This window comes from Polypterus senegalus, chromosome 9 (genome assembly GCF_016835505.1).
Source record: "Polypterus senegalus isolate Bchr_013 chromosome 9, ASM1683550v1, whole genome shotgun sequence".
In the NCBI taxonomy this organism is placed as follows: Eukaryota; Metazoa; Chordata; class Cladistia; order Polypteriformes; family Polypteridae; genus Polypterus; species Polypterus senegalus.
In genome coordinates this window covers 58,268,671-58,295,749 of record NC_053162.1, presented here as the reverse complement: position 1 = coordinate 58,295,749, position 27,079 = coordinate 58,268,671, and the positions used below count along the sequence as shown (strand labels likewise).

The following is a 27,079-nucleotide window of genomic DNA, read 5'->3' as shown; positions in this document are numbered from 1 at the left end:
CCGAAGGCTAAGCCAGTAGTTTTATTCAGCAATTTAATGTGAATATCCACTGAAGCACTACAACACCAAATGAAACCTGAGAAGTCAAAGCAGTATTGGTATGTCAGGTAATCTGTCACAGTAATTAAATGAGGACCCCAATAGTGTTTGACTAATCTTTAATATACAGTAAGTAGGGCTAAATTGTAGGCCAGTGTTTTATTATGTGGAATGAAACAGTATTTTTTGTTGAAAAATATTCTCTTTCCTCATTTCTACAGTTGGAGCACAATAAATGAATAAATACTTGTAATGAATGAAAATTTCCTGAAATGCATTTACAGTGATAATAACTAGTGCTACACCAAAGTAAAAACAGTTAACAGGAAAAAAACAAATTACAGCCAGAATATACCTGTACATTTACCTTTGTTTTATCTTTTTTCATTGCAGCACATACTGTGAGTGAGTGCACGATACATGTGGTAAGCGTCACCGGCATCTGAGGGTGGCGGCAATAACGACGCCAAGTGCCCATACTGGAGGAAAACTTTTCTGAGTGGCCAACCTTAACGCAAGATGCCAGGTTTGTAGCAGTTGTCTTGACACAGTTGGTGCCATGAAGCCGAGATGCACGTAAAAGAGAAGCTCGCTTATGCACAGGGAAGAGTAGGGGCTGACTGGAGGAAAAAGTCGCTGTGCTATGAGTTTGGGGGAGTTATGCTTCAGGGATCATGGGAGCATGTGAGCGAAGCTAACCAGTAGGGATGGGCAGATTGATACCACAGTAATCGATACTTCGATGCTTAAACTGTACTCATTTGGTATCGAGTACCATTAAAAATAGTAAATACTATTTTTTCAGTAAGATACGGTAGTAGAGTTCTTGCAGTGGCATAAAATGTTCTAATACACTTCCCGCTCACATGTACTGAAATGAGCAGATTTGCTGTGATACAAGAATGCCATAAACCCACGCCGTTTGCACAAGCATAGATTGTGTACAACATGTTCAGAAGTGATTGACTCACCAAAGAAATCCTCAATAGCTGTACTAGGAGATAATGAAGAATCTGTGAATGGAAAAAATGAATGCTCTACATGACAATATGCACAGGCACTGTGTTTATTCGAAAGCAGAAGCTGCCAGAATGACAGATGAAATCCGGAATATAAAAGAATGACACTGTGTACTCCAGCACTAGATGAAATTTGATCTTGCACAGGAAGATTTCAGCATTTTAATTGAAGCTGGTATAACAATAGGTCAAGGCTCAATGTAGGACAATACACTGTCTACAGCAAGGCTAAAAAGGTTTTCTGCTTTGAACTGCTCCACTTTGGAAATTCAAAGGCCTCACAATCTTCTCAAAGTGAATAGACTTGGTCAAGCTCAATGTCCTCATCAGCCAGTTTTTAAAGTATGTTGATAGACACTGTATGCTGGTTGAAGCCTATAATATACTGTGTGACCACCAGGGGGTTCCACCTCCCCAACAACAGACACAAGCAGACACAGGCACGAGTCCAGCAACACACATAAGACTTTACTGTGATGTGGAAAAAGCCTTCATTTCCCACCGCCAATGCACAATACAAAACACAATGAAACAAAGTCCAACACAATAAAACACACAGCACTTTGCCTTCTCTCTGTCTCTTTCTCTCTTCCGTCTCCACCCCACCCTCAAGCTTCATCCACTTCCTTCTAAATTTGACTTTTCGAAAGAAGTGAGGCGGCTCCTTTTATAGAGCACCTGGATGTGCCCTGGAAATGCAGTGATCTCCTTCTGGGTGTACTTCAGGGTGTGGTGGCAGTCCAGCAGTGAAGGGCTCAGCTGTTCCCCATGCGCCCCCTGGTGGTGGCCACGGGTCCCAGCAGGATGGAGCTTCCATACTCAAAACCTGTGGCACCACAACAAGCCAGGGGGACTACCCTCTGCTGTCCTGGGAAAGGTACTGCCCCATGCAAGCTCTTTCCCCTTGTGCTTCCATTAACAAGGTGTCCCGGCCGGGTAAGTGATCCAGCTGTCCATTACAGCTGGAAATTATGCATAAGGAAGACCATATTAAGTTTTGCCCTGACTACACTAAAGAGATGTCCCAGAAAAGACAGACTATGAATCTGGCTTTCAAGAGAGTGAAAGAAGTTGGACTGTGACCATTCTTACTTTGATGGCATTCTGCTAGAACTAAAAGTAAGGCTGGAAACAACTTTGTCTTCCCCTCTTTCAAATTCTGAATGCAGCTGTTTATATTCATCATTTAAACACTTGAGTTTATACACAGTTTACTGCTTCCTTGTTAGGACATAGTAAAAACCTCATCCAGTGTCAGAGTTTCAGACCATAGAATTCATATTATAAATTCTTTATTAAAGTTCCACCTTGCTGCTTACAATCTGTTAGGTAAAACCTGGTCATTCATGATCATATTTTATACACCCTGTAGCATTGCTCTCACTAAGAGATGAAAAGGCATTTGGATGGCTACATTTTGTGGTAGCTTTGGAGAAGATGTATAGAGTGTAGAGTTTGTAGTAATGATTAGAATGTTATACCCCATTCTCTTAGCTGTACTGCTGATGAGTTCAGGCATCCCTTTCATGCCTTGCTCATTATGTAGGAATCCAGGGAAGGCTCTCCACTTCCCTTTAATTTGCAGACTAAGGCTATTTTTATATAAAAGCTACTGAACCCTAGACCATAGAATAACCATAGAATCTTTCACTATGATACCCTTCTGTACTGTATTTAAGTAATGCCTTTAAGTATTTCCTTCATGTCAGGCTATAAAATTAATTGGCTACTACCACTCAACCCCTATTGCATGGTCTGCTGTTTTTCCACTTTCTATTCCTATTACTAACTGAATCAGATTTTTGGACACTGACATGTCCTCCTCAATACATGAGATCACCACTTCACACTTCAAACAAATTAGTAGATGTAGATGTCAAGTTGTTGATTCAATCATATTTGAATATCCTTTGCTTTTCAGTCATGCCCAACTATTGTCAAGATGAATTCTGTTGAAAAACCTTAGCTTCATTAATTCCATGATTCCCCTACTCCTTCAGTTTTTAAGAGGTTTAATATAGTGCAATTTATTTAGAATGGGAAGAGACTAAAGCAGACCATAGACAAAAGTGTGCTCTGATTGGTAATGGGTATAAGGCAGGATTCTCATTTTCAGGTTTGGAACTGTATTAATGGGCCTTTGTGCTACTTCCAGTCTGGGTCTTGGTATGCCCTTCTGTCCGTCCAGCATGGTTTCCCATTAAGTCAATAGTTACTCTCCGTTATACAGTGAATGCATTTGTTTGTGCCTGTTTGAAACTGAAGATCTGTGAACTTCACCTAATGCCCATTATAGCACATGCAATCACAGTTTGGTGCAACCAGAATGGCATATAAGCTCTATACCCAAATGGAACACGCAATTGCTTATATTTAAAATTCATGCATATACTGATAAGTGGTCATCCCAGTATTCAGTCTGGTTGAATTCAGTTTGGTATCAGCATTTTTGTACAGTATGGTTGGTTTTGAATCACTTCAAAATCCTCAGTCTCAGTTTGATATTCCCTTATGTTTTTTCTCTTTTTTCGCAACTTCACTCAGCAATAAAGGCCTGTCGTATCTCAGTGACATCTCTTCTACCTAGTAATTTTATTTTATCCCTTGCAGCCTCTTTCTTCCTTATCAAAAAGACAGCTTCAGTTCCATATTCTTTGTTACAAAAATCAAACGTTTTCTCCTCATCGCTTAGTGGTCTTAAGATCTCCCCTTATCCTAACTCCTTTGCTGGGATACAGTCTTCAAAAAAACGTATCAGATATTCCTTAAGAAGCTCTAGGCATAAGTTTACTTTACTTCAATATGTACATAGGCTTTATCTCACTGCTTGTAAACTATACTTAATGGTCCTTTGCCTGGATCCTCTTTGGCAACAGCCAACCACTGGTGTTCCTGCTATATTTACGAAAACAAGTACCAGTTTTGTCCTACTGCTTTAACTATCTGGTCTATAATTTCTTCTCATTTTTTTGATGTTATCAGTTTACTATCCCTTGTTTACCACAGATTCTTAACCTCCTTGACCTCTCATGACTCTTTCTCCCTCGTTCTGTCAACCAAAGTAGGCTCAACTGCTTTGGTACAATAGCTGCTAAATGGCTACTTCCCTCAAATTGGAAGACTCCTGACCTAATCACTTTGAAGAACTGACATGCCTCTTTCTACAATATGACTAACCTAGAGCTGCCTGTATCCAAAAATTAAAGGAGCATCTACTGCGTCCACTCAAAACTCCCCTGCAGCCCTGGTAAAATCTTTAGGAAGTTACTGTTCTATTTTGGGTGTACTGGTGTGATGAGTTAGCATCAAAATTGTTCCTAGTGATATGGCACAAGAATTAGGGTGGTGTGGGGTTGGACAGGGCTGGAAGTTAGGTTTATTATTTTATAAAACAGATACTCCTGTTGCTTACTATAAAGCTAAGTGCAATTTATATCTATAGTCTGTGAGCCTTGTTTCATCACTGGAGGGTAGGGGAAACAGTGCGCCCCTTAGTTAAAAGTACAAATAATAACAAAAAAAACATTTCTCACTCAGCATGTGTGTTGAATTCCTTCACCATCAGCCATTTCTCCTTGCATTTGTGGCTGATTGTATGAAGGTTTAGGATTTTTAACTCAGAGAGAAATTTGTTTGTGGTAGGGATATGCAAGTAATTCAGCATATATATACAGTATATAGAGACAAAATAACAAAAAATAAGAAATTACATACAGGTATATTGTTAAAATTAGAACATTCACCTGTGTTTCCCACTGGTAGGAAAATACTGATGTTACTGATGTTGATGTATATCAGGGTCCAACCCCCACCTATTTTTTATATAGCACAATATACAATGTATGCAATTACAAGGTGCTTTAAAGACCAACCAAGATTAAAACTAAAATTTATATTCAGAAACAGATGCAGTCTTCTTATGTGGATGTGAATAGTGAAAAATGGAATTATTACTGTATAAATTCTTGGAAATATTGCCATTTCAAACAAAATAACACAGAACATTTTTTGTTTTTGTTGTCATCATAAATTTGAGGAATTAACAGCTGTCTTAGTTTATAGTCAATTCACAGTAAGTAACTTTCAGGCTGTCAATGTTATGATTTAATGGACTGATACATTGTGTAATACATCTTACTGTCCTAATCTGAGTTGTAGAGAGGTCATGGACATAAATCAAATTTTTAAACCCACTTATTCTATTCAGAGCTATATGGACCTGGTGCTTATCACACAATTGTGTGTATGAGGGAACTAACCCTGGATGGGCACCCTCTCACAAACACACACAAATGCACTCACAGCCACTCAGGCAAAATGGGTCAACTCATATTTCAAGTAAACCAAACAGGCACATCTTTTGGATGTGTGAAAAAAAGCTAATTACCCTGGAATATACCCAAGTAAGTAAGAGATAAATGTACAAATTCCACACACACAGTGCCTAAAACATGACTTGAACCCAGGAATCTGGTGCTATAGGGCTGCCAGGTAACCATCGCACCAATGGACTCTAAAATAAAAGTGCACATCTCTAAACCAATATATTAAACTGTCAAGGCAGAAAATAAACTCCAAATGAAAAACAGATCTTTAACTTTGTTTCTGTTAATGGGATATAGCAGTATTTCCTTTGAAGAAAGTTACACATGGACCTAACCTCTTAAAAAACATGGCTGCAATGACGTGGCATGCTGGAGTTCAAATGTACACGCACAATATGAAGTATATAACATTACAACAGCATGACTCCCTAAACATACACTGATCAGTACACTTCATGCTGTGATTAAGATGGCACAGAAGCCTACTTCCAGGCTTGCAAGCTTTTATTTTCAATTCTCATGCAATCAAATGCAACATGTTGCTTTGCGGGCAATAGTCTATTTTGGAATGCCTTCAACTCTTTATGGGGGGCTCCCTGGTACTTGGTGATTAGGGAATGCTTACTTGCTGTTTTTGATGCAGTGTGAAGATTTTTCATGGTGTTAGGATGGGATATTAGCAACACAGGCAAAAGCAGGGCAATCATCCATATATCTGTCTATTGGGACTTGGCAAGATGAAAAAAGTGTTTCTTATGTCTAGTGGAAAGAAGGAGTGTAAAGTGCCCTGGTCAGATATACAAGATTATTTCAAACAAATGAGAAATGTGTACTTGAGACAGAGGTCTCTAGGTCACAAAAGGTGCAAACAGGACAATACCGCACAACAGGGCATCAGACATGGGCTTGTATTTCTTATTTCCTGTTATCTGTCTCTAAGCTAATTATATAAGGTTCATGCAAAGATTGGAAAAAAAAAAGAAACCTGGAATGATTCAGACTCAAATAGATGTTGCTTACAAATGAACAATGGATTAGCTTAAGTCCTTAACTATTTACTTAACATGCACCAAATGCAGAGAACAGAAAACAATACAACAAACTATTACTATTCAAAAATATTGCCATTATTAAGTAAAAGGAGTTATGGTTGAAACGCTGAAGCTAAAAGACTATATTTTTGTCTTCTCTTTATTTTGAGTAAAACCAGAAAATTAACATAAACTATTAATATTATTAATGGCAAAGCAAATCAGATACAACAAATTAAAAGTAGGAAATCAAGGACCGGATGTATTATGTGAAGAAATAATTTCACAATGTAGACTAATGGGGACCTTGTCTGTTCTGTATCACTAAATGTTGTCATTCACTCACGCTGCCTGGCAGCAAATCTGTCCCTTTCCAGCTGTCTTTGTAATTAACATTTAGGCATATTTTGGCCATGTTACTAGACACTAAGCATATTTCCACCCCAAGCACCTCAGCTGGTTACTATTTTCAGTGCACTGGGCCAAAGCCATATACAATAAATATTCCTTAACAAAGTCACACACAGTTGGACAGATGCATTAAAAACCAATATCAATATGACTTACTGTGACTTTCCCTGGGCAGCCATTGAAGCACAATCCACTGAGCACTGTAAAATAAAGACAATAAATATTTTTCAGAGATATATATTATAAACATCATTGATAATGTTTAAAGTCACATTCTATTGTGGCTACCTTATAAATAATAAGCATACCACTGTAAGGGATTATTGCTATATCATATACATATTTTAAAGTAATATTTTATATATTTAAAGTACTACCATTATTTTTACTTTGTTCTGTACACTTCAGTTTAACTCCGCTTCTTTTGTCATGCAGTTACCATTGAGGAGTCACTTTTTATAACACAAGCCTAGATTCCTGAAAATAATGTTTTAGAGGGGACAAGGCAACATGAAAAAGCACATGCCTAATATTGTGTAGATCCATCTTATGTCGCTAAAATAGCTCTGATGCATCGAGTCATGGACTCCACAAGACCACTTAAGGTGTCTTGTGGTATCCGGCACCAAGATATTAGCAGCAGATCCTTTAAGTCCTGTAAGATGCAAAGTGGAGCTTCCATTAATCAGACTTTTTTTCCAGCACATCCCATATATGCTTATTTGAGTTCTGTGTCATTTGGAAGCCAAATCAACACCTTGAACTCTTTGTTATATTCCTCAAACCATTCTTGAGCAATTTTGCAGTGCAACAGGACACAATATCCTGCTGAAAGAGGCCACTGTCATCAAGTATTACAGTTGCCATGAAGAGGCGTATGTACTCTGTAACAATCCCTAGGTAAGTGTATCAAAGTAACATCCACATGAATGCCAGGACCAAAGGTTTCCCAGCAGAACATTACTCATAGCATCATACAGCCACTACCAACTTGCCTTTTTTTCATAGTGTATCCTGCTGCCATTTCATCCCCAGGTAAACAATGCGCATGCACCTGGCCATGCGGATGACCTAAAAGAAAATGTGATTCATCACACCAGGACCTTCTTCCATTGCTGCACTGTCAAGGTCTGATGCTCACATACCCTTTGTGGATGCTTTCGTTGGTGGGCAGGGGTAAGCTGAGATACACTGCGTGTTCTGACACCTTTCTCTCATGGCCAGCATTAAAATGTTCAGCAATTTTTGCTACAGTAGCTCTTCTGTGGAATTCTGGACCAGACATGGTAACCCTCGCTCACCATGCACATAAATGAAACTTGGCTGCCCATGAACCTGTCACTGGTTCACCAGTTGTCCTTCCTTGGACCACTTTTGGTAGATACTATCAATTGCATTTCGAGACCACTCCACAAGACCTGCTGTTTTGGTCATGCTTGGACCCAGTTCTCCAGCCATCACAATTTGGCCCTTATCATATAGACATATTTTCCTGTTTCCAACACATTACCTTCAAGAATGAAATGTTCTCTTGCTGCCTAAAATATCCCACCCCTTCATAAGTACCACTGTAATGAAATAATCAATGTCATTCTCTTCACCTGTCAGTGGTTTTAATGTTTTGGCTGATTGGGGCACATTAGTTATGCTTACCAGAGACTAATAATGTGTTGCTAGATAAAATAAAAAGTAATACTATACAGTGTATAAAAACAGGTGTGAAAGTATAATTTCTTCTTTCATACCCTGCATAGGGAGAGGAACCACATAGCACTTTGTGTAATCAATTAGTATTTGGCCAGATGGCTCTAAATGCAGACATATGATTTTCCCATATATAATAAAACAGTAGCGTAATGAATGAGAAGGATGTTTTCCTCACCCCTTTCACTGTTCATAAGGATTTCATAGATAAAAAGGGAACACATGCAAACAAATATATTAAAACATAGACAGAAGTAAGATAAGTGAAAATGTTTACTGAGAAAAGAATCCATAAACAAGCTAAGCCAAAATATCTGAATCCCCCTGCCCTTGAAGAGTTTATATTCTTCATCCATTTTCTGAAACTTCTTTTCACTATTGTAGATTCCCAGGAAGAACAAAGGAAGAAAACACACCACTGTCTCATAAGATGCATTTCTTTGAAATCATACGGGAAACCAAAATCCCTGTGCAAAATGTAGACATGTGCAAAACCCACACATAGTGACTGGGGCAGAGAATGAATGCAAGCTGTTAAAATGCAGTGTTAACCATTGACAGTAATGTGCCACTCATGTATAATATATGACATATATAAAATTAACATAAGATTTCAAAGTCTAAATATGATGCAAATATTTTAAATCGTATTCTACCTTTCCTTTTCTGATCACACATAAATACAATTGCAGTTTAATGCACTGTTTAAGTAGCTGCAAGAGATTTACTGTATATTGCACCTTTCACAATGAAAATCATTAAAAATACTTTATGAATCAATTAATATTACAGCACTGATCAAAATACATTGCGCTGAATACTGCATTTATTTAATTTAATTGTACATTTGAAAAAAGGTCAGCTTCAGTGTGAACCATTTTACTGAACATAACTGAAGGCTAACCTTCTATTGTCTCTTAAGATAAAGTATAAAACCTTGCTTTTTAAGGCTAAACCTTTCCTTTTTTTAAATATATACAGGCTGTCTCAAAAATCATACACTTCTATTTGGAGTTCTAGACTCTTCTATACAGTCAGTAAAGGTTATTCTCAAAAGTTTAGGTATGTTTCTCAGTAGCATAAATTAGATGAGTTCAACCTAATCAGCACTACATAATTAGTTATAGCAATCCCTATGTACGAGAGTCTTGTTGATTTTATTCCATTAGCCCTGTCTGCTAGGCTAAGAATCAAGTGGCTATGCTGTAATAAAGGCACTAATATTAGAGTACACAAGTTATGAAAACGCTTTGGAGAGAAACACTGGCAGTACATCAGGGTCAATCAAATAAGCCTTTATGACTGGAGGTTAATAGAAAAGATCTGCTGACCAAGCTCATCTGGCTACTATTGCTGCACAGTGTCCAGTGGTTTCATTGTCAATGATTCTAAAATTATCATCACAAGGTTAAGCTCTTGTTCCAATTTTTTTTCTCATTACCAATACAGCACATCATCTCAGATATATTTTGACATCCAAGAGAATAATGTTGACACCGTAATGGAACTCAGTTCAAGACTTAAAGTTTCCACACAGAGCAATCCAGCGAACCACTAACTCACTATAACTGTGCCTGTCATTTAGAACAATTTAAGCACTACTGTTCAGCAGACTAAAGAAACATATTATACATACACACATATCTGGAAGAGCTGTGAGTGCATTATTATTAGTATAATACTTAGCTGCAATAGATATGATCTATTTGCATAATATCCACACTCTATTTTCTAAACAAAAGATGCAACAAGCATAACTAATATTAACTGATGAAAATATCAAGATAAAACACTCCAAAATTGTTGTTAAGGTTAAATATTTTAGACAATGATTCAATCAGATAATTAATTAATTAATAGATAAACAGCTAGATAGCTGCCCATCCTGAAATCTTTCTGCAATGTTGGGAAGATGAAGAAAGTATCATTATTCTTTGACCATTTTACAGCATATTTCTTTTGAAAGACATACTCTTAGAATGAGAGAGAGCACAGACTGTCAATTTTTCATCAGACAGATTAAGAAGTCAAACAGCTGAACTGCCCGTAAGATTGACAGGGCTATGTGTTATATGAAGTGTTTAAAACATATTATAAAGAAAACATGTTTCAGCAAGAAGCAACACTAGTGCCATCATCAGTGAGACACAAACAAAATATTCAGCGCTGCTGGCTGTAATTAATATTTGTCAAGATTTTTTAGAATCCTATTTTCAAATGTCAGTGACTAGGATCCATACAGTTTCACTCAAGTTATGTGTAAGAAAATTTTATTTGCGCTTCCTGTTTTTTATGGTTTCCAGCTTCACATGACTTTTGGGTGAACTATATGTATTTAGAGCATGAATGGATGGAAATATTATGAATCTGAATATGTTGCTGAATACACAGGGTAATAAAACAAGGCATGAACAATTAGATCAAAGTAAAAAATTAAACAATATACTGTACAGTACATTGTAATTGTGTTTAATCCCCTTAAAAGCCATCAACCATTTTTTCTGTTTCTAAAAATACATATGCATATTCCTCCAATAAGAATTTTTATCGAAAAACTGTTTTAACTGATTATTTTTAAAGCCAAAGTAAATAATTTGCCGTGTATATATTTCTAAAAAAATGAAAACATGTAAAAAAGCTGACTGCAAAACTATTCAGACCCCACATATTAATATTCAATAGAGCCTCCTTTTACCACATTGACAGCCTGAAATCTTTTACGGTAAGTCTAATCCAGCTTCATGCACTGCTCATGAATGACTTTGTTCTATTTTTACTTGTAAATTTCTGCAGATCACTTAGGCTGGTTGGATGGCACCTTTGGACTGCAACTTTCAAAGAGTTACAGAAATTCTCAATTAGGTGGAGATCAAGACTTTGACAAGGAATTTTTTAATATTAATGTTTTTGTTTTTATGCTACTCCACTGTTGCCTTTGCCTTGCGCTTGGGATTGTTGTCTAGCTGGAAGGTGAACTTTCTCCCATATAACAGTTTCATAATTGACTGAAAAACATTTCCCCTTCCAGTATTACCTTGTATTTAGTTCCATCCATCTTCCATCAGTCTTAACAAGATTCTCAGTCCTGTATACGAAAAGCATCCCATGACAATATGCTACCAAGGCATTTCACTGCAGAGATGATGTTCAATAAGGTATAGGCAGTGTTGAGTTTGCAACACACATAGCACTTTGAATTTTGGACAAAAAGCCTTGGTTTCACCTGTCCACAAAATATTTTCCAACATCCTAGCTGGGTCCCTGTTATGCATTGTGGCAAACTCACAATGTAGCTTTTCACGTATAATTGTGAGCAATGGCTTTGTTTTTGCCATGCTGTCCAGCAGGTTATGGAGAGCTTTTGATATTGTGCCCTCATGCACATTTAGCCCATTTTCAGTAACTGACTTCCATAGTTCTTTCAAAGAGATGACTGCCTTCTTTGTTGCCTCCCTTACCAGTCTACGTCTTGCATGGATGATGGTTTAGAAGGACTTTTCTTTCACAGTGACTGGCTAGTGTGATGCACATTCCACTTCTGGATGATACAGCCAACAGTGCTCGCTGGGTCACAAAAGTACTTTGATATTTTATTCCACTTTTATGCATTTATATGACTTTGTTACTTATGTGGTAGGCTCTTGATTTTTAGGGTCTTCATTTTTTGCTGGGGGTTCACAGCCTGGCTAACCTTTACAGAATGTGATTTTTATATCTAGAAAATATGACCTTTACTATAATTGTTCACTGGCAGAAACTACTTACTTATTGAGGTCCAAATGAGAGGTAAATGTGACTTGTTTGAGAATACTTTTCTATTTTAAACTTTTGGAGCTTAAAGGACCTGAACACTTAGGCAAGTAGTGTTTTTATATATTTTATTTTTTAGAATTATACTTTTGACAAATTAATTATTTTGGCTTTAAAAGTAGACAAAACAATCTGGTTGTCAATAAAAAATGCTTTTTAGATGAATAATTAGTGTGTCTTTTGAAAACAAGAGAATGTTGATGTCTTTCAAAGGGACAGAATACTTTTGCAAGGTATTTTAACTGTAAAAAATGTACATGTGATTAACTATTACAGAAATTAATAATATTTGGGTATTTTTTATAATTAAGTTGTTTCCGAGGAAACCATAACGGTGAGAAATTTATGAACACTATTCTATAAGTAAAAATACTCCTTAGATGCTGTCTTTATCAAAACTCTTATCAAAATTTGTAACTATTCATCAAGTAGTACAGATATTAAAAAAAAATGGCAGATCACTAATATAAAGTATTTATGTTTCCAGCCACTTAAAATGTTGAAAACACAGAATTCTCTTTAAAAATTGATAACACAAATAACATTCTTAATAGTATGGCATGGTAAACTTGAAGCTTGAAAAAAAAACAAAACAGTAATTACCCTTACAAGCATTTCCTAAGTTTTTGGTCACTGTGAAACTAAACCTTTAAAGTTTGAGAATAATCAAATGTATATATTACATCCATTATGCACATGAACTTTTTCCAACACAGGCTTATTAACAGGGAGCCTGAAATTTTCCCAGCAGCATTGGAAATCAAGCCCAGCCAGATGAGATACATGTTCACTGCAGGGTAGCCAAATACCCAGATTTGCAGTCACTAATTTTAGAATCACAAATTAAAATGACATAAATGACTTTCAGATACTGGAGGAACCTACAGCCTGGCTGAAAACCAAGATTTGGACCCTGGAGCTGTAAGACATCACAATTTGATCTCAAATTTAGGATGCTTGCCTAGTTTTAAGTCATAGGAAAATGTAAAAGTTGCTACATAAAAATCCATGTCCTCCTCATCAGAGATGGCGCCTGTGTCTGGCTTTTCCGTCACTTCACAGTTGCTTGTTAGGCTGATCACGCTTACCTTTTTTACTGCCTTATCCATTTTAATGTTTGGACACAGTGTCTTTTCTAGGATAGAATGTGACCATTCCTTGTTGCTTAATATCAGAGCCGTCATGGCAGTTTTTCAATGTCAGAGAAACAATTTTAACTTTTTCCACTGCCGCTGGAGTGCTCCTCTTAGCTCAGTTTTTCTGTGCTGCTATCAGCAATCAGTTTTTGGCGCTTTAAACATAGAAGAAGGCATGGGATAAGGGGCTGGCGGGCAGGTTAATATTTACTGATTTCGGCAGCATGGTGCTGCATTAGACTGTCTCCTGCCTATGGATGTTAGCTCCAATGAGGCCAGCTTTACTCTGCTTTGTGTGAAATCTTTCTACCTGAGGCCCATTCTAGTAGCTCTCTGTGCCGTGCCAATTGTCTGCTCATGACTCTGGGCAAGTAGACATGCCACTCATCGAGAGAGAAACATTTCTCTGTTGCAGGACGTTCCCCAGGTTCTAGGATTGGCTGTTGTCAATCTCCATCTGCCCTCGGTTGTGATGGCTGTATCCCTAGCTATTTTAAACAGGCTGTTATTCATCCTTTACTGAAAAAAGCTAATCTTGATCCTTCCGTTTCTAAAAATTACAGGCCCATTGCTAAACTTCCATGTCTCTCAAAAATCGCAGAAAAAATTGTTGACCAACAGCTGGTTGTTTTCCTTGAGAAACGTAAGCTTTTGAATCCCTTCCAGTCTGGTTTTCGATAGCATCACTCCACAAAAACAGCTCTCCTTAAATTGTCAAAAAGATTTATTAATGGATACAGACGTTGTCAGTTGTTCTGAGTTAGTGATGCTTGATCTTAGTTTGGTCTTTGACGTGGTTGATGATAAGACCCTTTTAGCAAGGTTAAATCATTATGTGGGTATATCTGGTTCAGCCTTGGCTTGATTAACTTCATATTTATCTGACAGGAGCTTCTCCATCACTGTGGGCGAGTAGACATGTGCTTCTGCTTCTGTACTTGGACCTATCTTGTTTTCACTTGTTTCCTCCTGTTATCTCCAACCATTTTTATGCCGACAATATTCAGTTTTATTGTTCTTTTATACCAAAAGAACTTAAGAAGTTGTCTTTTGTGGTTGACTATCTGAAGGAGGTCAATAATTGGCCGCCTTAGAGTTAAATACTCAGAAAACTAAGGTTTTATTCTTTGCCCATCTTGAACTGCACCTGGCAGTTTCTCAGAAACATTCTGCCATCTCCACCTCTGCTAATGCATCGCTACATAATCATATTTCATTAATCTCTGAGTTTTGATGCACATGTCAGGTGTCTCAGTTATTGTTGTGTTGTTCATTTAAGAAATTTATACAAGCTGAGATCTGTTTTTACCGGGGCTGAAATTGAAATGATTATCAAGCTTTCATCTCATCCAGTCCGGATTACTGACAATTCCCTCTTTACCTCTCTAAGCAAAACTGGTTTGTCTCGTCTTCAGACTGGCGAAAATGCAACCGCCAGGCTTTTAAAACAGTCACACAAATGTACCCACATTTTCTCAATTTTATATGCTCTACAGTGGACCCCAGTGGAATTTAGGATCTGGTTCAAAATTCTGGTTCTTATTTACAAAGCCCTGCATGGTCAAACTCCCTAATATATGAAGACCCTTGTTCAGCACCACACTTTGGGCTGTGCTCTCAGATATGCTCATTTAGTTCTCCTATCGATTCCTCGTTCCCGATTAAAGACATGTGGGGATTGCACATTTCAAGCAATTGCTCCATGTTTATAGAACAGTCTTCCACTGTTGTTGAGATTAGTAAAATCTACTAAACTGTTTGAGTGTCAGTTTAAGACACATCTGTTCAGAAAGGCATTTGGGTAGTCTTGTTTTGTATTTTGTTTTTGATATTTCATTTTATTCTATTATTTATTGTTCGGCCATTTGTGACTTTTCTCTGTTACAGGCGCTCTATAAATAAATTTTTACTTACATAAAAATCCAGAGGCACTAAAACTGATGTAAACTAGGTTGATTCCATAATTCTCAACTGGAGAAGTGAATTCTGTCACTCATCAGTTGCAGAGAGTGGTTGCGTGCATCAGCATTTCAAACGTGTTAACTTAAAATTGATTGTGTAAAATGCCCTTTCAACATTTTTGTTTACTAGTATCCAAAAATATTACTGAATATTGCATGTAATAGAAAATATTGCTCTCATTTAAAATTCATTTCTGAATCCACACAATTCTTTAGAGTAAAGAAGAGATACAGCAATATATTCCTTATGTCTCTATTATTTTAAGTAAGGATAAGTAAAAAAAAAAATCTTTCATCTGCATTTCTGATTGCACACAAAAATATACAGCAAATAGTATTATACATACTGTATGTTATCCATTTATTTGACATTTTTCACTTCAGGGCTGCGTGACATGTCTTATCATGTGTATAACATCTCAGCTCTGTTTATCTGTGAATGATGCTAATGGCAATGCATGTGTTGTAGTCCATGGCCAAGATGGTTACAAGAGTCTACTTAACAGTACCAATAAAACGTTACACTTCTTGCGCTATGTGAAGATGAGGTTGATGCTGTAATGGATGTACTCCAATGTGTGCTTCTCCCAGGCTCAGTAGAGTGTATTGTACTCAAAAGGCACCTTAGTGCACCTTAGCAATTATCAATATTTATTTTATAAAGCACCTCCACAACTGTTAAACTGTAGCATTGGCTACCGGTTAGGGCAACAGAAAAATTTCTTGTTAGTGGTTTTACTAAATAGTTATGAAACAGTCTTTAACTAAAATGTATTAAATCTGATAAACATAATCATCACAGCATAATGATAATGATACAGTGCTGCCTGCTCACCATCCCCCTCGTCGTCTTCTAACTGAACTGCTTATTCTGCCACCCACTGTCATACTCATTTTTGACCAACGTAAAGGGGTTTGTATTTAGAAAAAAAAAATGCAAAAATACAAATACTAACTTAATCTTTTTTATGATGCAGCTGCAGATATTCTATATTAAAACATCCATATTTCACTCATAATCAAGAAGCCATCTCTTCTAAGTGGAATATTCCACACTCCAGAGTTTCTAAGAATGAACCCAGGCAAATCCACCACTTATCACTTTGCATGGAAAAAAACTTGACACTTTTCAAGAAGAACACATAATCTCCTACATATACTTGTTTCTATTATCTTTTACCAAATGTGGTAATGAACTTATCTGAATTACCTTATGGCAGTTTACATAATATATTCATAATATCAGCTAGTCAGTATCAAAGTACTGTGTGGGACAAGGTTGGGACAAAACAGTCTCCGGTATAAAAGAATTGCTAATAAAAGGCTAGCAGTTTATAGGCATTTTTGGATTCTATGAATGAATTCGCCGCAGCTGGCTGAGATTTTTCACTCAAATGGCAAACAACATTTTTTTATGAAAATTCTGAAGTAAAGATGATAATAAATATGTAGAGGGCTAATACTTGCAAAAGTATGTTTTGTGAAACATATTTTACTGTTTCACACAAACAATTTAATGACTTTCCTTTAGTAAACTTGTAGTAACTTTATATAGAAGTCCATTCCATTAATGGTAGCAGTAAATATATTTTGAATATACAAATAGCCTCTGCATGCTGCTATTTACCAAAGTATAGTGTGGCGGAGTTTTCGAGTATGTAGTGCTTGGTTCTGATTCCAATCAAGCAATACAGGAATAACACTGTTTTGAAACTCAATATCCAGAAAGCAAGTAAGAATATCTGTAAGAACATATCTGAATTCTCTTTCTCTCTATTGGGGCTCTGATTCTTATTAAAATGTTGCACAGAGCTTAGAGTCCATGGACACTTAACTTGGACTCCTAAATCTCCTCTTCAAAAATACTACAGATTTAATTTCCCAAAAGACAACACATAGCAGGTGGGTTTCCCAACTCCGTTGTAGAAGTTCCTGCAAATGTCTTGCACTTGTAGGCTGCTTTCCTTTTACACTTCTGTCCAGTTCATCACAAACTAACTTAATGGAGTTTAAGTCTGGAGACTGTACTGACCATTCCTTTTTTGAAGTGCACCTTCTATTTGTTTTCTTTTAACATACTTCTGACATACCCAGGAGGTATGTTTTGGGTTATTTTCCTGCTTTGTAGGATGAACCCCTGACCTACTAGACCAGAAGGTATTGTGTGGTGCTGCAAAATACCATGGTTACCCTTCTGATTCAGAATGCCAGTCACTCTGTGCATGTCACCAGCTCTGCCTCCAGCATGAGAAACCCAGACCATTACATTTCCTCCTCCATGTTTGACAGTTGATGTCACACACCGAGAAACCATTCTTTCACCAATATGGTAGTCTACACACACTCCGCATGATGAACCAAAGATTTCAAATTTTGATTCATCTGTCAAGAACTTTCTTCCAGTGTGTATTTCATGGCACTTGTTTATTTTGTGCTTTAGGGCTCTGTCCACACGGATGTCTGAATTTAGTGTCTCCCTGCTGTCTATAGTGTCAGGTGAGCGCAGATTGAATGCAGAATGTTTTTCTGTTAATTGCAACATATTGGACTTTAACCACTTGCATTTGGTCAGATGTGCGTTCGGATGGCATTAAAAAAAAAAGTCACATGCAGCTTTTTCTTGGTGTCAATTTTTGCCAAGTTAAAAACATTCTGGATTGTCTGATAACTGTTCCCCACAGGTAGACACACAAAAGCGCAATCTAGGCTGTAGGCTCTAGGAAAACGAACGCATACAGTGGGATGCAAAAGTTTGGGCAACCTTGTTAATAGTCATTATTTTCCTGTATAAATTGTTGGTTGTTACGATAAAAAATGTCAGTTAAATATATCATATAGGAGACACACACAGTAATATTTGAGAAGTGAAATGAAGTTTGTTGGATTTACAGAAAGTGTGCAATAATTGTTCAAACAAAATCAGGCAGGTGCATAAATTTGAGCACCATTGTCATTTTATTTATTACAAAACTTTTAGAACTAATTATTGGAACTCAAATTGGCTTGGTAAGCTCAGTGACCCCTGACCTACATACACAGGCGAATCCTATAATGAGAAAGAGTATTTAAGGGGGTCAATTGTAAGTTTCCCTCCTCCTTTAATTTTCTCTGAAGAGTAGCAACATGGGGGTCACAAAACAACTCTCAAATGACCTGAAGACAAAGATTGTTCACCATCATGGTTTAGGGGAAGGATACAGAAAGCTGTCCCAGAGATTTAAGCTGTCTGTTTCCACAGTTAGGAACATATTGAGGAAATGGAAGACCACAGGCCCAGTTCAAGTTAAGGCTCGAAGTGGCAGACCAAGAAAGATTTCAGATAGACAGAAGCGACGAATGGTGAGAACAGTCAGAGTCAACCCACAGACCAGCACCAAAGACCTACAACATCATCTTGCAGCAGATGGAGTCACTGTGCATCGTTCAACCATTGGCGCACTTTACACAAGGAGATGCTGTATGCGAGAGTGATGCAGAGGAAGCACAAACAGAGCCGCTTGAGGTCTGCTCAAGCACATTTGGACAAGCCAGCTTCATTTTGGAATAAGGTGCTGTGGACTGATGAAACTAAAATTGAGTTATTTGGTCATAACAAGGGGCGTTATGCATGGAGGAAAAAGAACACAGCATTCCAAGAAAAACACCTGCTACCTACAGTAAAATATGGTGGTGGTTCCATCATGCTGTGGGGCTGTGTGGCCAGTGCAGGGACTGGGAATCTTGTCAAAGTTGAGGGACGCATGGATTCCACTCAGTATCACCAGATTCTGGAGACCAATGTCCAGGAATCAGTGACAAAGCTGAAGCTGCGCCGGGGCTGGATCTTTCAACAAGACAACGACCCGAAACACTGCTCAAAATCCACTAAGGCATTCATGCAGAGGAACAAGTACAACGTTCTGGAATGGCCATCTCAGTCCCCAGACCTGAATATAATTGAAAATCTGTGGTGTGAGTTAAAGAGAGCTGTCCATGCTTGGAAGCCATCAAACCTGAATAAACTAGAGATGTTTTGTAAAGAGGAATGGTCCAAAATACCTTCAACCACAATCCAGACTCTCATTGGAACCTACAGGAAGCGTTTAGAGGCTGTAATTTCTGCAAAAGGCGGATCTACTAAATATTGATTTCATTTCTTTTTTGTGGTGCCCAAATTTATGTACCTGCCTGATTTTGTTTGAACAATTATTGCACACTTTCTGTAAATTCAACAAACTTCATTTCACTTCTCAAATATCACTGTGTGTGTCTCCTATATGATATATTTAACTGATATTTTTTATCGTAACAATCAACGATTTATACAGGAAAATAATGACTATTAACAAGGTTGCCCAAACTTTTGCATCCCACTGTATATAACATCATACTGAAGTCAATTAAGAGCCACTACAAACATCTAGGTTGCTCAGAGCGCATTCATTTACCCAAGATTTAAACACCTGTGTGGACAGGGCCTATAGAATGGCTTTCTTACTCCCACTACCCCAGTCAAACTTGTAGCACAAAGTCTCCTTTTCAAAGCAGAAACTGAGACTTGCTTTATTCGACCACTGTTAGTGCTTGAAGCCGTTATGCTGTGAATCGCCTATCAAGCAAGCTGGTGACCTTCAGAAACATACATTCTGACTGGGTTATGATTTTGGGTCTGCCTGATCTCTTCCTATCAGAGTTTCTTCCAGTTTCCAATTGCCTTTGGATTATGTAGGGCTCTGTACTCACTGACACTTGCAATTTTTTTTGCAGTTTCTCTAAATGAAATGCTTGTGTTTCTACGGGTAATAATGCTCTGTCTCATTTAATTTGTTAATTACCATTTTTTGGCCATTATCACAGTGTAATATTGTCTAAGAAGTATTTCAGAGGGTATAGTAACACAATTTGTTCCATCTGTGCTTTAAGACAGACAGAGGGTTTTTAAGTAATCAAAAGAAGTTGGGACACCTGTGCAAACTGTTTGGTTCAACTTGCAAGGCTTTATTTACTTTAATTGCTGCAGAACTTCTGTAGTCTATAACCTATTACTTCTTCCCTAAAGACGGCCCAGTTGTAATATTCTGAATTTCCTTTTTTTGTTTTTCATTTTTTTTACTAGGGGTTTGGCTTTTTAAAGTGTACTTTTCTCTTACATGGACCTGCACATGACTGTCGAATTGCATATGGCTCTGGCTAACTGAACTTCGATTGGTTTACTTGCTCCATACAGCCACTTTGCAGTTTCGGAGTACTGGCAGATAATGTATACATACCAACTTGTACTGGCACAGCCAGAGTGCTTGTGATGCCAGTGAACAGCATCATGTACACGGAGGCCTTTGCCTTTTAGTAGCTGATGTACACTAAATAGCGAGGAGCATAACATTAAATTAGATTAGATTCCTTTACTACTATTGCACAATGTACAACAAAATAAATTGCCAATCTTATTCGTACATTCACACATTAAAAGAACAGTTATCAATATACTGTATATGTATCTACATACACATACATATATTTATACCCATATACATACACATATACACATACATGTATGTACACCCATTTAAAATTAGCTAATAAGGTACTGCACCACTGGTCAGATAAATGTGCTCAATGTTCTATTAGTATTCTAGTGCTTAAGCAATGAAAATCACCTTTGGTCAAAACAGATTATTATTAGTTCTCTTTCTGTTTTTCAGTTCGTGTATAGCTCTGGGATAAAAACTATTTTTAAATATGTTAGTCCTTGCTATAATTGACCTAAAACGTCTGTCTGAGTGCAGTAGGTCAAACAAGTAATGTCCCGGATGTGATATATCTTTTAATATACTGGTTGCTCAGCTGAGACAGTGAGTGCTGAATAGATCCTCCAGTGAGGACAAAGAGCAGCCAGTAATCCTCTGGGCAGTGATGATGACCCTTTGAAGTGCTCTCCTGTCTGCTGCTGTGCAATTGGAAAACCATACAGAAATGCCATATGTCATCACTCTTTCAATAGAACAACTGTAAAGAGATACCGGTATTTTCTCCTGCATGTTGTTTTTTCTGAGAGCCCTCAGAAAATAAAGTCTCGGCTGTGCTTTTTCACTACTGTGATCATGTTGGTAGTTCAAGAAAGGTCCTGATCTATCGGCATGCCCAGAAACTTAATAGCCAAAACCCTTTTTACACAGTCTCCACTGATGTATAGTGGGGCGGGCTCTGCATTGTTTTTCCAGAAATCTATTATGAGTGCCTTTGTTTTCACAGAATTCACGACTAGACTATTTTTCAAATATCACCTTGTCAGTCTCTGAATTTCATCCCTGTATGCAGTCTCCTCTGCTCCTGAGATGAGTCCAACCACGGTTATGTTGTCCGCAAACTTGATGATGGCATTGGTAGGGTAGGTCGAGACACAATCATAGGTGTAAACGGCATAAAGGTGTGGACTTAGCACACAACCCTGGGGGTCACCGGTGCTGAGTGTGATAGTATTGGAAAGGTGTGGGCCTAATGTAACAGTCTGGGGACAGTTTGTCAAAAAGTCCTTAATCCAGTGTCATATGGTTTGGGAAAGTTCAAGGTCAGCGAGTTTGGTAATTAGTCTAACTGGGAAATCAGTGTTGAAGGCAGAGCTAAAGTCTAAGAAAAGCATACTCATATATCTCCACCGATGTTCGAGGTGAGATGGTGCTATGTGAAGGGCAGTAGTGATGACATCATCTGTAGACCTATTTACTCTGTAGGTGGGAGGATGGATTTGATGTATCAGACCTTCTCTAAGCAATTCTTTATAATAGGTGTGAGTGCTACTGGGCGATAATCATTGTAGAAAGGGATAGATCTTTGTGAAAATCACAGAGAAGTTGTCAGGACATTCCGTTTTGACGTTTCCCGTTACACCATTAGAACCGGCGACCTTCCTGGGGTTCACCTCTCTGAGCGTGTTCCTCACTTCATGTTCCTACACTGTGAGGGAATAGCTGTTGTGAGATAGAGAAGGTGTAATTTCTGGAGCCAATACTCTCACTTCAAAGCAGGCAAAGAAATGATTCAGCTCCTCTGCTGGTGTGGCATCACCTATAACATCTGAGTGTTTATTGGTTTTACAATTAATGATGTACTGGATGATCTTGCACATTTGCCATCCATGGGTAATTGTTGTTGAAGTGTTCTTCTATCTTCCTCTTGTAAGCTGTCTTTGCATCTCTAATTCTCCTCTTCAGGGTAGATCTGGCAATGGTGTACAGGATTCTGTCTCCAGACCTGCAGGTGATGTTGTGAGCCTTGAGGAGAGACTTAACCGATGATATGTACACTTCCAAGTCTTAGTCTTCAAATATGTCCCAGTCTGTACTTCCAAAACAATCCTGCAACTGTGAGGTAGCCCCTTTTGGCCGTATCTTAATTGTTCTAGAAATGACTTGAGTTTTCCTCTTCTTGAAGGGAGTGTATGGTGGGGTCGGGAGTATGGATAAGTGATCTGACTAAACCAGATGTGGTTGAGGTATTGACCTTAATCAGCCAGTATGCTTAAAATCCCCAGCAATCATGTAAACAGCTTCAGGATACAAACTCTGTTGCGTGTTTATAGCATCGAAAAGACAGCTCAAAGCTGTGTTAGCATTAGAATCCGGTGAGATGTAAACAACTGTTAACTATAACAGCAGTGAACTCACGTGGGAGGTAATTAGAACATTAGAACAATCTAGACGAGAACAGGCCATTCAGCCCAACAAAGCTCGCCAGTCCTATCCACTTGTTTCCTCCAAGAAATCATCAAGCCGAGTTTTGAAAGTCCCTAACGTCTTACTGTCTACCACACTACTTGGTAGCTTATTCCAAGTGTCTATTGTTCTTTGTGTAAAGAAAAACTTCCTAATGTTTGTGTGAAATTTACCCTTAACAAGTTTCCAACTGTGTCCCCGTGTTCTTGATGAACTCATTTTAAAATACAAGTCTCGATCTACTGTACTAATTCCCTTCATAATTTTAAACACTTAATCATGTCACCTCTTAATCTTCTTTTGCTTAAACTTTAAAGGCTCAGCTCTTGTAATCTTTCCTCATAATTCAACCCCTGTAGACCTGGAATCAGCCTAGTCGCTCTTCTCTGGACCTTTTCTAGTGCTGCTATGTCCTTTTTGTGGCCTGGAGACCAAAACTGCACACAGTACTCAAGATGAGGCCTCACCAGTGCATTATAAAGGTTAAGCATAACCTCCTTGGACTTATACTCCACAGATCGTGCTATAACCTGACATTCTGTTAGCCTTCTTAATGGCTTCTGAACACTGTTGGGAAGTTGATAGCTTAGAGTCCACTATGAGGTTTACAAATTAGGTTTGTATTGAATCATCCTATATATTCCAGATCAGCTGAGTAGTGATTGTCTACAATTTTATTATTTGTGTACCAGTTCTTATGAACGTAAACGGAGTCTTTACTTCTGTCCCAGAAGTTGCCTCGAAAGCTTGCATATTGTAATGTTTTTAGTTAGCCAATAAAAGGTGTCATTTTGCTTGGCTCTTCTCTACATTCATAATGGCTAACACGGTACAACACCCTAGTACTTCTGTCCCATCTGAAAGCTGTATAGCCTGGCAGCTCAATGGCTGCATCAGGAATCAGCGGTTGTAGCCACATCATTATCATAACACTACAATTTTCAATAAGATTGTTTGATGATATCTATAATTTTAGTTCATCCATCTTATTGGTGATAGATCTGGCATTTGTGAGAAAAATGCTGTGCAGTGGTGGTCTGTGTGGATGTCTCCTAAATCTAGTAAGTAGACCTACCGACATCTGCGTTTTTGTGTCCTTTCTCTTTCACAGAAAACAAGGACTGAGTACACTTCTCTGTTATTTCCTTTAAATAAAGAAATTTACTTGTGACTCCTTTTCTGTGCTGTAATCCTATGCACAGAAGGTCCTGACAACTGTAATTAGGTACTGCACTGCCAAACTTAACATTAGCAATAAAACAAACTGTAAGAGACAGCCAGTAGCTCAACCTAGCCAGGATATCACTGAGATGGAAGGATGGGGGAAGGCAGCTTTTCAAGGGCACTGCCTCCCCCAAAACACTAGCTGGCAGCTCCCCTGGATTGTTGCGGTGCCCTGGACTCCCACAGGGCACTATGGGACATGGAGTTCGTTAACACAGCCCTGCTGGGTATAGTAGGTGCTGCCAGGGAATGTGCAAAAGAACCGGAGGAGTCCTGTCTCATCCATAGCCCGGAAGTACTCCCAAGTCACGAGGATGGAGGCCCTGAAGTACTTCCGTCTGAAGTCAAGTTATCCATCTGACCTGGAAGTGCTGGAAAATGATGTGGAGGGAAGGACAGAAGCACTTCTGGATCAATGACTATATAAAGGACTGCTGTGAACCCAACAAGCAAGCCAGAGTCAGGTGGTTGGTGGATGAAGCTTGCTGGGAGGTGTGGAGAAGAAGAGAACAGTGATTATTGTGTTTCTTTGATTGTTTATTGGTGGTTGTGGTGCTTAGGGCACTGTTTTGAGAAGAAAAATTAATTAAAATACTTCTCACTGCTTTTATGCTGTGTCCTGAGTGTCTGTCTGTTGGGTTTAAAGGGGCAACAGTGCCACCTAGCGTCCACACAAACAAACGAAAATACACATAAGTGAGCGCTGTAAAGATAGGCATTTAGCCACTGCGTCTGTATGCGTCGCCATATTAAACATGATTAATCTAGCAGTGAAGGTACATGTACACCAATGACACTATGCAGAACAAAAAAGTATTTTTATAATATTCTCATTATGGTCAGCTAATGCACCACTCAAATGAAAATACTATATTTTTTTATGTGTTTATTTTTTCTTAAAACACAATCAGTAAGTAAATCCAGGTGGAGTAGTCAAATCCTGCATGCGCAAAGCAAACCTGGCAGAGACATAAATGTGATATGGAGTACGCCTACGTGAAAGTTCTGTGCATAGCTGATACACCTCTGTGAGAAGAAAAAGTTAATCCAGGCTGAATTTCCAGGATAATACTCACTGAACAAGATCACCAGTGAACACGGCATATTTGATGTGGAACGCTTTAGCAAATTTTGCCTGTCAATGCTAATAATAAGTTCAACAGCCTAATTAAACTAAAATAAAATTTAATTTAAAAGGGAACCTTTAAAAAAGCAAAGTCTCCCAAAAATACTGCACACACACACTCAAAAGAAAACAATTTAGAATCCAATCAATCTAATATGCAATTCTTTGGGGAAGGATGCATGTAATAGTTATGAAATAAAAAGTATTTAATGTTCACAAATTCACAAATGACGTAGCCTGACTGTAAAATAGTTAATCTTTAAACTGAAAGATTTCCAGGTCAGTTTATGGTTCTGACTCTAAGTGAGCATGAGCAGATTATTTAACCAGCTGTGCTGAAAATGTATAAAATTTAATATGTATTGATTTTCAAATAATAAGACTGAACATTGCAGGACTAACACTGGAAATGGAAAGAGGGGTGAAATTAATTCAAAAACTAACCGTACAATGATACAGTATATGTTGCTTCAGTGTTCCTAGATTTCCACTGTTTATTGTTAAACCTTGTTTGAATTGCAGGATATAATAATTGTATTTTTTTCCATTAAAGAAGTTGAGTGAGTGAGACTCAGGTACCAGCAGACACATGTTTTGAGCCCATACTCAAACATTATTTCTTTTTTCCTGGCTAGGAACATAAATACTGTGGAGTCAAAGCTTCAGTCAATCCATCGAAGACTGAACCTGCAGTAAGTCTATCACATAAAACACTCATACATGCATCCAAACTTAATTATTCTGTTCTAATTCACTTGTGGATCTTTGAAATATGCATCCATCCCCAAAAAACAACAAAAAATACAGACATATAAAATGTAAATGCCAACACTGAGTGTTACTGGTTTGCGATTCAAATACACTACTCTAGAATTAGATAGCTATGATACCATAGCTGCCCAAAACCTTCCATCCAGTGGTAGAACAAGCCATTATGATATGGTTTGTACAAAATCAGTGTTATGGACCTCAGAGCATACAAGTAGGTGACATGTGAAAGACAAAGAGGCCATGCAAAGGTAGAAGCATTACTTTCAGTTTAGGTCAGAAAGACTCTCTCATCCACTGACTGCTTACTATATTAATATGGAATAGATTAACTCCTTAGTATAATTTGTAAATGATATAGGTACGACAAAAAAATTTGGTAAGTGGTACTTCTATATCTCAGAATGGTTGCAAATGGAATGATTAGACTCTTCTCACAAAATCCATGAAAAAACACAAGTTTTAAATTTAGATGTGAGTTTAGCATATTTATTTGCAAAAAATATTTGTTAATGACAGACTACCAGTGTTTTTTCATGTAGAAAACAAACAAACAAAAAACCTTATTTGAGTCATGCTCTAGCTACCCAGTAAACCTGAAGTGAAAAAGTGGGGACAAAAAATTAAACATTGATAGAAGGATGAATGAAGGGACTTAGGATATACAGTACATTGGCAGCTCACTTTAATATATTTTGCTTCAATCTATACTGGTGGTACTGTTATTTCTGTTGTGCTGGTGATTACATATCAATAATATCCATTAATATCTATCCATTAATATTTCAACATAAAAAAATCCATGTTTTTGGCACATTACGGATCATCAGTATA

The 27,079-nt window shown here is 37.8% G+C and overlaps 1 protein-coding gene across 1 annotated transcript in view; it reads right to left on the bottom strand.

The window, feature by feature from the left end:
* itfg1 (integrin alpha FG-GAP repeat containing 1) overlaps positions 1-27,079 on the bottom strand; it is a 435,759-nt gene that overhangs the window by 102,473 nt on the left and 306,207 nt on the right. Inside the window, exon 13 of the mRNA XM_039763123.1 lies at positions 6,982-7,025. Within this exon, the coding sequence (XP_039619057.1) occupies positions 6,982-7,025 (44 nt within the window). The remainder of the gene's footprint in view (positions 1-6,981; positions 7,026-27,079) is intronic.